The following is a 12564-nucleotide window of genomic DNA, read 5'->3' as shown; positions in this document are numbered from 1 at the left end:
AACTGTTTCTTTCTCTGTTCCATGTAGATGTTACACCAGTCTCACTACCAAAGACGAAGGCTTTATCAACTGAAGGCAGTTCTTCAAATGTACCATCACCTGTTTCTCAAGTTGACGGTGAGAATTATCACTGCTTTAAAAACTTTCCACTAAGTTCCATTATTTCCTGTAATTGTTACAAATGCACATCATGTAATTAGAAGTATCCAGATACTTCTATGTAATGCAAAATTGACCACTAGATCTCACAAGAGGCAGAGCTGCCAGTATAAAAAGAGTCTGGGAGTATTGTGTTGTCAGTAGAAAAGCAGTAACAGCAGAATGGGTTGATCAGGAGAGCTGAGATGCTTTGAATGTGGACAAGTCATGGGATATCTAGCACAGTGACTGTGTATAAGGGGATAAAAAGAATAGTGTCAATTATTTCCTAATAAGATACACATTTCTGTAGTCTGTGCTAATGGACACTGGAGGTGATGCAAAGAATGGTGCAACTGGACAGTGAATGACTGGAAATGAGTGATTTGCAATGATGAATCAACACCTGTGGCAGTCCAGTCAATCCGATGGATGGATTTGGGTTCGGCAAATGCCTGGAGAATGTTACATGCCATCATGTATAGTGCCAACGATGGAGCACAGAGAAGGTGGTGGTACGATGTGGGGGCATTTGTCACAGTTAGGTTGTGTTCCCTTTATTGTTATTAATAAAACTATAAATATGGGAGTATATAAACATATTTTACAGCATTGTGTAGTTTGGAGATGATGATAGTTTGTATCAGTGTGACAATCCACCCTGCCAGAAAGCAGCATCTGAGAGACAATAGTTTGTGCACAATAACATTCCTGGCATGGACTGACCTGCACAGAGGCCCAACTTGACCCCAATGGAACACTCAGAATGTCAACTTCACTCCTGACATCAGCTGGTGTCAGCTCATCATGGACATTCAGACGTCTCATTGAAAGTGTCTCCAGCAGAGCTCAAGCCAACACAAAGGTGCAGGGTGGACACACCCATTATTAATGTCCACTAATTGGTTTCTGGATACTTTTAATCAGATAATGTGTACAGGAATAGAGAATTATGTCTTTCTTGTCTAGAAAGACTACTAAGGAACCGCAGTCTACAACTCATTGAGCGTTGCAAAATAGCAGGCACTCCCTTGCAGAATAAAAGGTTCATTGTGAAGCGACACTTTTTTTTCATCTTACTTGCTTTGGCATAGCTGTGGTTATTCACTTATTCTGCATACGTTAGATGAAGCATTTTAGGCAGCATTTTTGAACTCAGGAGTACTCTCCAGCATAGCTAAGTGTCAAGAAATTTCAGCTGTCATGACAGTTGCTTCTCCCTTTATCTATTATACATCTGCATACACACTCTACAAACTACTGTGAATTGCATAGCAGAGAGAATGTAACATTGTACCTTGTGTTAGGGTTTCTCCTCATTCCAATTGTATGTTAAGTATGAAATGAATGATTTGTTTTAAACCTGTGTGTGTTGTTGTGGTCTTCAGTCCAAAGACTGGTTTCATGCAGCTCTCCATGCTACTCTATGTTGGGCAAGCCTCTTCATCTCCGACTAATTGCTGCTGCCTACATCCTTCTGAATCTGCTTACTGTATTCACCTCTTGGTCTTCCTCTACGATTTTTAACCCCCAATGCTTCCCTCCAGTACTAAATTGCTGATACCTTGATGCCTCAGAATGTGTCCTACCAACCGATCCTTTCTTCTAGTCAGATTTTGCCACAAATTTCCCTTTCTTCTCAGTTCTATTCAGTACCTCCCCACTAGTTATGTGATCTACCCATCTACTCTTCAGCATTCTTCATCACTGTATTTCAGAAGCTTCTATTCTCTTCTTGTCTAAACTGTTTATCATCCATGTTTCACTTCTACACATGGCTATACTCCATACAGATACTTGTGCAATATTAACAACTTTCTCTTCTTTAGAAATGCTTTTCTTGCCATTGACAGTCTACATTTCATATCCTCTCTACTTCAACCATCATCAGTTATTTTGCTTCCCTAATAGCAAAACTCATCTACTACTTCAAGTGTCTCATTTCCTAATGTAATTCCCTCAACATCTCATGATTTAATTTGACTATATTCCATTGTCCTCATTTTGCTTTTGTTGATGTTCATCTTATATTCTCCTTTCAAGTCAACTGTCCACTGCATTCAACTGCTCTTCCAGGTCCTTTGCTATCTTTGACAGAATTACCATGTCATAGGCAAACCTCAAAGTTTTTATATCTTCTCCCTGGACTTTAATTCCTACTCCAAGTTTTTCTTTTGTTTCCTTTACTGCTTGCTCGATCAGGGTTGCCACAGGTTCTGGAAATCAAGGAATATTAGAGAATTTCAAACATGCCAGGGAAATATCAGGGAAATTTGGAAAAAAAAAACACTGGATAATCTCGTTTTTTTCTCAATAGATGAAGCGGTTTGTTTACTGAGGTGTCATGCATCATTGGTGGCTGGGTGCACTTGAGTATGTGTGCCACTTCCCTACTCCCTCATTCCTACTGCTTCTCCCCTTCCTACCATTCTCCTCAGCTTGCAGTCAGTGCTGCCACCACTTCTTGTCGCTAGCCTAGCACCTGGCAACGAAAGGCAGGGAGGTGTGAGGAGTGGTTTGTTTGGATCGAGTTCTCAGAGACTTAAGACGCAGCAGCCAGAGATGGTGATCACATGTGCCTGAGTAATTGTGTGAATGTGTTTGTGTCCTCATTTTCTGACAAAAGCTATGGCTGAAAATTTAGTTGTAAGAATATGATTCTTTTTTGCGGGCCGGTCTGCAGCTTCGCAATCACTTTTATGGTGAGTTGCTACCTATCCTCATTATTACTGAATCTCAGAGTATTTGAACAAATTATCTGTTGCATGGATTGATCACCATGGTCTCATTTCATCAACACGCTGTTTGTGAAAAAACTGGAGGCCATTCCTGCGGTTATCTGTGATGGATCAGGCATGCCAATCTGAAGCCATTCGGTTGCCACTAATGTGCAGGCCCTGGCTATCAGATCTAGTCTCACTGATCTGCCCGCAGGCCGGGTCTGTTTGTGTGTGGCATAATGAAGTTGTTTTTCATGATTTATCCATGGTGCTCCTCAGCAGGCCAGAGGCCATGGGTCATGGAGTTCAGGAACTGCGACTATCTCACGGCAAGTACGTTGTACAGTGTGGCATTATATAGACATTTTATTTGTTGTAGTATATTTTGGAACTTCAAAACTAGTTTATATGTTAGAAAGTATGGACCATAAGAAGAAGAAAATTGAGTCGGGCACCGTTGTTTTGTACACTATGTACTCATATATTTCTTGAACGAAAAATCACACAATACCTGTAAAATAATAGGTATACGCAAGGGGTAATAATCGACAGTAATGAACATAGTAGAACCCCGACAATAATGAACGTAGTAGAACCAACATTTTATTGGTGGTCACCTAGTGTTGGTTTACACAATTCTTCTCCACCTTGTACACTTCTTTCAAGAGATCTACTTTTTTCTGAGGTATTTCTGAAATTAGTGAAGGTATTTTAAACATCTTGTGACTCCAAGGAAATGTGTATTTTTGTCGCCAAATGTGCTTCATTTTATTGAAATAAAATAACATCAGTGGTCTTAATAAACACGTAAACCATTTGGCTTGCTTTCTCCATCTAAAAACGGTTTGTTACAAAATATTTTGATGTTAGTACTTAAGATTTTTGCTCACATCAGGAATCGCCATCTGCTTGCAAGGTTGTTTTGCTTTAGGCATTTCCTCGTTTGCACTATTGTTTCTTGTACCATAGCTACAAAGACAGATTGTCAACTGACATCTTCATTTACCCTTGAGATTTCAAAATTTATCAGGGAAAAATGCTAAAACTTGTCTGGAAATCAGGAAAATACCAGGAAATTTCATTTGGGGAAACCTGTGGTAACCCTGCCAATGTACAGATTGAATAACATTGGGGATAGGCTACAACCCTGTCTCACTCCCTTCTCCACTACTGCTTCCCTTTTTGTGCCTGTAGACTCTTATAACTGCCATCTGGTTTCTATACAAATTGTAAATAGCATTTCTCTCCCACCACTGCCACCTTTAAAATTTAAAAGAGAGTTTTCCAGTCAACATTGTCAAAAGCTTTCTCTAAGTCTACAGATGCTATAAACATAGGTTTGTCTTTCCTTAACCCATCTTCTATGAGAAGTCGTAGGGTCAGTACTGCCTTGTGTGATCCTACATTTCTCCAGAATCCAAACTGATCTTCCCAGAGGTCAGCTTCCTCCAATTTTTCCATTCTTCTGTAGAGGATTCATGTATTTTCCAACTGTGACTTATTAAACTGATAGTGCAGTAATTTTTCACCTCTGTCTGCAACTGCTTTCTTTGTAGTTGGAATTACTATATTCTTCTTGAATTCTGAGGGTATTTCATCTGTCTTGTACATCTTGCTCACCAGATGGAGGAGTTTTGTCATGTCTGACTCTCCCAAGGCTATCAGTAGCTCTAACGGAATGCTGTCTAGTCCCAGAGCCTTGTTTCAACTTAGGTCTTTCAATGCTTTGTCAAATTCTTCATTCAGTATATCATCTCCCTTCTCATCTTCATCTATGTCCTCTTCCATTTCCATGGCTTGCCCTCAATTGCATCTCCCTTGCATAGAAGCTCTATAAACTCCTGCCATCTTTCTGCTTTCCGTTCTTTGCTTTGCACTGGTTTTGCATATGAGCTCTTGATATTAATAAAAGTGTTTCTCTATGCTCCAGATATCTCTTTAATTTTCCTGTAGGCAGCATCTATTGTACCCCCCAGTGACATATGCTTCTACACCCTTAAATGTATCCTCTAGCCATTCTTGCATAGCCATTTTGCACTTCCTGTTGATCTCATTTTTCGGCCGTTTATATTCCCTTTCACCTGTTTCAGTTATTTCATTTTTATATTTTCTCCTTTCATCAATTAAATTCAGTATCTCTTGTGTTACCCAAGGATTTCTACTACCCCTTGCCCTTTTACCTATTTGATCCTCTGCTGCCTGCACTATTTCATAGCAAAATCTCTTCTTCATAGTGTCTGTGAAAACAGTATGTGGAGGGCTGAAGTATATCTCTAGTCTTCGCTTAATATTGGTTCTTGAAACTTTGTAGTCTTCAAGTGCATTCCAGTTCATATTTTTCAGCATTGTTGCTCCTTGTAGCCACTCAGAGAAGGTGGGATCCCTCCCACTTATCTTTGGATCTTGTGAGGAGGCTCCACACCACGTGGTTCTTGTGGTGTAGAGATTACAGTATGGCATATTTTAACTGGTTGTGATTTATGTTCAGACAAGAATACAGATGCTAATTTACTTACAGTCAGTCCTCAATTTTTGGAAATGATGAGATGAATGTACTATCACTTAAGAAACTGTAAAGTGTGTGATCTTTATGCATTGTGAGGTTGACTGGCTTATCCACTTCATTTGTAAGCAGTCACACAGCCATAGTATCTTCAGTTTGTTTTTTAGTGTTCTCTCTTTTATTATATCCACATTTTAAGAAAGATATTTTCTCAGTGATGATGTTAACGGTCCTTATAATTCTATCTACCCCCCCCCCCCCCTCTCTCTCTCTCTCTCTCTCTCTCTCTCTCTCTCTCTCTCTCTCTCTCTCTCTGTGTGTGTGTCTGTGTGTGTGTGTGTGTGTGTGTGTGTGTGTGTGTGTGTGTGTGTGTGTGTGTGCTGTTAGTGGCCAATCATTTTCTTAATTTTGTAGATGGTGAGGAAAGTGAATCTGCCATTGATCTGGTCAAACCAGATCCGGAAGTGGAAAAGCTGCTGCTTCGTTGCTTATGTGAAGTGTCACTGACACTGCCTACAAGTTCAAGTGAGCTTGCCGCTGCTGTCGGTAAACAGCTTAACAAGAGTGTTCCTCATCTAGCTGTGACAAATCTTTTGCAGAAATTTGCAACACAGCAGTTAATAAGGTAAGAGATTAGAAATAAACTGCTATGCTGTGAGGCAAATATGTAATTAGTTATTCATTATACATCATGGAATTTTTATCATAATTTAGGACTAAGCCACAAGTCCCTTTTCACCAGAAAATTAAGAGAAAATTCTAATCAACATGAAATCAAAAACGTACACACTTTTTGGAACCAAAGCTTACAACTTTAGAAGTGAAAAAAGCCGCTTGTGGAGGAAGAAGGTAAGAGAAAAGGGAAATTTCAAGAAATGAGAAACAGGAGTAAACAAATGTTGATGGAACTTAATTATTCATTCGGAACCTAAAATTTTTTTGTTTAATAATGGTGATCATGTTGACTAAGGTGGGGCTGTCACCAATGTGGCATGGCAAGTGTTGTGATGTAGGGCATGGCAGATACCTGACAGTAGCATGGCATGCATGTGACTTGACCCAGTTAGAAGTAACGTGGCACCATGTCTTCTTCAGACAGTGAAGATGTTCTAACTGTAGTCAACATAATTAATTTTTATGTAAATGAAGCAAAGCTGCATCCATCTCAGTAATTAAATTGTTAGTAAAAATTTTACTTTTCACATAAAAAATATAAAAGCTCTGTTTTAGGATTCACTCGTGTTTTCACTATGCAGTCTTTCTCATTCGGTTTTGAGGAAACTATTCAATAATAAAATTTGACCTTTCTGCATCTTGCAGTCTCGCATTACAGCTTGACAGTGATCTGGCTCTCTTTTCGTTATTGCTTATAGCTGTTACATACTTTGAAATTAAGTAAATTACTGCTCGTATTTCAGAAAGTTTATAATGAAAAATACAGTAATTAGTGAGTTTATGTTTTGTGCATTTTAGGTCACCACTGTTGCATACGAAGTATAGCTAACATATCAAAATTGTTTTTAACATGGGGTAGAGAGCAGTACCTACGTCTAGTCTCAAGTAAACACACGATATACTTTGGTATTCAGCCACAATGGACTATGATGCGCCACTCTCAGTGCTATGGCCACATGATATATGTAGTTGTGGCGTGTGTTTCTCTTTTGTATGTGGTCAATTACAGTCACTTTCTAAGCTAACATTGCATTAAGAGTTATTCTCATTTTAAAAGACAATTGCAGATCCAGCAGCAGAGCTAGTATCAGTATGTGTGCAACAGCATACATATTTAATACGTTCAAAATGCCACGTATAGAAACTAGGTTTTCCAGTGCTCAAACCTCAGGCTGTATTGGTGATAAAAAAGGTAATGTCAAGTATCTTGAATAGCCCTTGGGCTTGGGACTACTTGTATACCCAGCAGAAGGATCGTCGTAGTGTCACTATCGTACAGTACAGGGTCAGAGTACGAATATTGCACACTACCTCCTAGGTAAATAGAGCAAATCAGTTATTTCTTTTTGCACTTTATGTGGCCTACAGAGGGCTTGATGGGACTTATGGAGGCACCATTAGTTCATTGGCAGTTCCTTGGGAAACCCTACAAAAAGGATTTTTTTTATTATTTTTTCGCCATCACCAATGGACCAAAACCCAGCTGAGGATTCCAAGATGTCTATGCAAAGCAAATGAAATTTTTGCGATATATTCCCAAGATCCCGTTCTCGAACAACCTTAAAAGTTTTCCAGATATAGAGGTTCAAAGTTAGCCCTACTTGTACCCATAAAATATGCATGTAAAGTCCCATGTGAGTTGAAAACATAGTTTATAAAGTGACATAGCATGGAAAAATATGCTGTAAAATGTCTCCATTGTAATCTGGGGACACGATGTTGTAGTACTGAAGCACATGTAAAATTTCTTTTGCACATAAAATCCAGTCTGAGGTTTAAAATTGGTTTTGCATTATTTCAGTTGCATGTAATTTAACTGTCCAAGTTTTACTGACCAACACATTTCTTTTCATACAAGTTACATGCCCTGCTGCAGCAAGGAAAAGATGGGAACCAGTGTAAAAATGCTCATATTGGAGCACAAAAAATGTGAAATGTTCCTGTTAATTTAAAAGACTGACAGAAAAGTGGAGAACCAGATGCCTTAATCCTTATTCTGCCTTCTCACCAAAAATTTTTGCATGCAAACATATTCCCGCTTTTTTGTGATGAGAGAGGAGGAGGTAATGACAGTGGCAAGGAGAGAGAAAACTTTCAAATACTGAAAGATAGTAGACAATGATTGGGTTATAGGAAGAGTGAAGAAGACAATGGCAATGTGAGTGCCGGGGGGGGGGGGGGGGGGGGAGTTGAAGTAGATGAGAGACAGTGATAATGAGTGACAGAGGATACGACAGTGACACCGAGGAAGAGAGAGAGGGTGACAGTGAGAAGAGGCAGTGGCAGTAGGAAGGAAGGAGTGATATATTAGCAGTGTAAGAGAGATCAAGAGGGAGACAGTGACAGTGACAGGAGACTGTAGTAGTAGCATAGAACGAAGGGGATTGTGGCTGTGACACAGGAGACAATGACAGAAAGACCCAAACGGATAATGACAATGAACTGGTGCTGAATGATAGAGTGAGAAAGGGCAACTGGGAGTGGAGGGTATGAGCAACTTACAGCAACAGTCGAGTGGCTGTGAATGAGTTACAGTTAGGAGACATTGAGATGAGGTGCATATTAAAAAAAGCACGAATATGTTCACATGTCGAAATTTGTGGGGATATTTTTAAATGTGCTGAGGAAGGTAGAATAAGGCAGCTGGTTCCCCACTTTTCAGTCAGTCTTCTAAATAAACAGAATCATCATCATCATCTTGGACAGTTTTCAGTCTCTGGCCGGGTCTGTTTGGAACGTAAGCCTCTCCGTCGTCTTCTGTCTCGCCACCATCTCTCCGTCTTCACCTTGGTCTAGTCTTCTCCTTTCTTCTGGACACATTCCTCCATTCCTTTCAGCCATCTGTCTCTTGGCCTTCCTCTTGGTCTCTTTCCTTCCAGTTTCATCTTGTGTATCCTCCTGGGTATTCTCTTCTCCTCCATTGTCTTAACATTAACTCTCTGATCCTCTCATTTCTCAACCTGTGTATCTTTGTCACTCCAATACTCTTCTTCAAGAATTTCATCTCACTAGCTTGTACTTTGCTTTTCTCTCTTCCTTTCATAACCCAGGTTTCGGATGCATGTCAGGATCAGTACATAGTATGACCAGTATATAACCTTTTATTTGGGGTACATCCTTGCTTCATATCAGGCTTCTGACACTCTTCCAAAATGCTTCTGCTTTTCTCTCCCACTTGTTTATTTCTCTGTTGTTTTTTCCATTTTCCTGTATCAGGCTTCCTAGGTACTTGAAACTCTCCACTCTCCTCAATTGTTCCCCACCAATTGTTATTCCAGTTGTTCCTTTCTCCTTCATTCTTGTTGTGATAATCATCTCACTCTTACTTATACTAAATTTCATCCCATATTCATGTACTGTTCATTCCCATACGTCCAACTGGTTTTGTACTTCCCCCCCCCCCCCCCCCTTATTCCCCCAAATAGTCCAGAAAGGTCATTAGTAGATCTATTCCATATTCATAGCACTGTTGCTGCAGCTGTCTTGCAGCAAAAATTAGATCCACCGTGGACCTACCTATTCTGAAGCCATGTTGCTCTTCTCTCATCTCTCCTTCTAATTTTGCCTGAATTTGTGCTTCCAAAATTTTCTCAAAAATCTTTGCACAATGACTCATCAGTGTTATCCCCCAATAGTTCTTTCACTCTTTTCTATTTCCCTTCTTAAAGATCGGGACAATTATTCCCTTCTTCCAGTCGTCTAGAATCATCTTCTGTCTCCCCACAATTTTCAGTACTCAATATAGCCTTTGTATCCCCACCTCTCCTGCTGCTCTCACCATCTCTACACTTAGCTCATCCGAACCTGGTGACTTCCCTCCCTTCATCTTGCCCAATGCTTCTTCCACTTCTTTCCATGTAAGGTCTTTTTCTGTTTGCTGTTCCTCCTCTTTTTTCTCCTTGGCTTGTTCCTCCTCATCCAGGTCTCCATTTGGGTTCAGGAGTTCTTCAAAATATGCCTTCCACTTATTCTTGAGTTCCTCTGTATTCTCTACATCTTGGTCTTTTGTTGACCATTCAGATATCATCTGTCATACCATTCTTCCTCTTACTTTTAATCATCCCATATAACACCTTTTTTGAACCTTCTCTATCCTCCTCCATCATTCTGGTCCACTGTTCCACCCACTATCTTCTCTCCTCTGCCACCACTCTTTTCGCTTCTTTCTTTCTTGCTTGATATTATTCTCTTGTCTCTGTTGTTATCTTCTGGAACCATGCCCTAAAGGCTCTATTATTCTTCTGTACTATATCCTTTGTTTTATCATTCCACCAGGGTGTTTCTTTCCATCTCTTTTTATTGCTTGTCCTCCCACATATTGCTTCCACTGCACTTACTAGTGTTCCCTTGAATCTACCCCATTCCTCTTCTACCACTTTTGGCTCATCCTTTGGGATGCTTTCCTTTACTACTTGTAGGTACTGTAGCTTGCTTTCTTCATCCTTCAACTTCCATACCCTTGTATGTCGTTCCTGGTTTTCTGTCCCCATATTATTCTTAGACCCTCTCAGGTTCATTAGCAGCAAACGGTGTTTGCTATCCAAGGCCTGTGATGGTATTACCTTAATGTCAAAGATGTTCCTATTCATCTCACTATTGTACAGGAAGTAGTCAACTATCGACTTTGTCTTTAAGTCTTGACTGTACCAGGTAATCTTGTGACTCACTCTTTTTCTGAACCAAGAGTTCCCAACCAGCAAGCCATTCCTTTGACAGAACTCCAATAGTCTTTCACCTTCCTCATTTTGCAGCCTTGTCTAACTTTTGCTTCTCCTCAGAAGTGCAACCCACCTGTGGCGCATTCACTTATATTGCCTCTTTGGTCATCCCCTTGAGTGATATTTTGATCTTCATCATCTTACCACATATTCTCTTCACTTCCTCTTTTAATCTATCTCTTACTACTATTCCCACTCCACTTCTCCTTCCCTCCTCATTTCCAGTCCAGTACAGTCGGTAGCCTTTCCTCAGTTCTCTCCTTCCCTCTCCTTTCCATCTTGTTTCAACTAACTCCAATAGGTCTAACTTCCTTCTTTCCATCATGTCTACCATGTCCTCCACTTTTCTGGTCAATGTTTGTATATTTAATGTTCCAAATCTTAGTCCTTCTTTATAGCCAGTTAGTCGTCGATTAAACCCGTCCTTTTCGAGGCCTGCTCTATTTTTGAAAGCAGAAATTATAATCCACTACTGGCTTGCAGGGCCTATTGTAGCTTCACCAGAGCCCCATTAGCTGTCACTTTTCTGGGTTCCTGTTGGACCTTCATAACTGCTGTAGCGGTCCCGGGGCATGCACAGTCCCCACTGTACCTCACTCATACAGGCAATCCCCTGCTTCATGCCGTTGCCCATCTCCCATGACTTGGATGAGGAGTTGGACTTGTAGGAGACAAATAAACATGGTCATAGTTGTATTTTTTGTGCTTTTGTAGGAGCATTTTACTGTTGGTATACTATATGCATCAATTTTCCTTGTCTGCACTAACAGTTTCATTCATGTAATGTTCATCATGATGATGATGACGATGATTAGTTTGTGGGCACTCAACTGCACTGTTATCAATGCCTGTACAAATTCCCAATCCTTACACAGTCCAGTCTTACCACTTACCTGAATGATAATGAAATGATGAGGACAACACAAAACGCGCAGTCCCTGGATGGAGAAAATCCCCAACCCGGCTGGGAATCGAAACCTGGACCTAGCGACACTAGCCACTAGACCATGAGACATAATGTTCAACAACTGTTTTTACTCACATATTGAGTATATTAGACATGTTCCCTACTGCCCAACCATTGATCAGACATGTTGGGAATACTTCTGAAATCACATTATTTTGAATTTTTGCAATTGTATGACCTATCTTGGCCTTAGCTGTATGTTACAATACCTAGTTATCAGATCCTGTCATAATTGCAATTGAATTTGTCTGTTTACCAGACTGTGTCAGAAGAAGCACAGTGCAGCATGTCAGCAATAAGAGAAATATAGGTGTTTCTCAAAACTCGTCAACACTTTAAATTTAGGAGTTTCTCAAAGCTTTACTGAAGCTGATGTTCCACAAACAATCCACTTGTATGAACTCAGCCTTAAGGTGCTTGAAGAGTTGAATATGTATCTCACTACCCTTTTTTTCTGAGGACACGCTGCCATTCGAATAATTGTAGCTGAAATGTCAAAAGTAGTACGAAAACATCTGCATACTGTGTATATCCCAACACCTGTTATGTCATGTCAGTCAAATAGGCACTGCTCCATTAGACAGTGTGTATTCCATCTCAGTTTGCAAGCTATATGCATACCTTGTACCATGCTAGCCCACTCCAGTGGGTTCCCTGCCTAAGAAGACTTTCCAAAGATAGTAAGTACACTGTGTATTTGTTTCAAATCCACCAAGGGGGGGGGGGGGGGGGGAATGAATAAACTAGGCCACAAGAGAGAGCAGAAGGAATATGAAATTAATTATGGTGAGAGTGGCTGTCATAATGGTGAAAGGCAAGGATAGTTTCAAAAATGAGAGAGAG

General features: G+C 40.2%; 1 protein-coding gene across 2 annotated transcripts in view; it reads left to right on the top strand.

Moving 5' to 3' along the window:
* Positions 1–12564, top strand: part of LOC126091861 (N6-adenosine-methyltransferase catalytic subunit) — a 74074-nt gene that overhangs the window by 962 nt on the left and 60548 nt on the right. For both annotated transcript variants that reach the window (XM_049907135.1, XM_049907136.1), the window contains exons 3-4: positions 28–117; positions 5776–5986. In XM_049907135.1, coding sequence (XP_049763092.1) covers positions 28–117; positions 5776–5986 — 301 coding nt within the window. The remainder of the gene's footprint in view (positions 1–27; positions 118–5775; positions 5987–12564) is intronic.

This window comes from Schistocerca cancellata, chromosome 7, assembly GCF_023864275.1.
Source record: "Schistocerca cancellata isolate TAMUIC-IGC-003103 chromosome 7, iqSchCanc2.1, whole genome shotgun sequence".
Classification (NCBI taxonomy): Eukaryota; Metazoa; Arthropoda; class Insecta; order Orthoptera; family Acrididae; genus Schistocerca; species Schistocerca cancellata.
The sequence above is the reverse complement of the archived record's forward strand: the minus strand, read 5'-3'. Positions and strand labels throughout refer to the sequence as shown.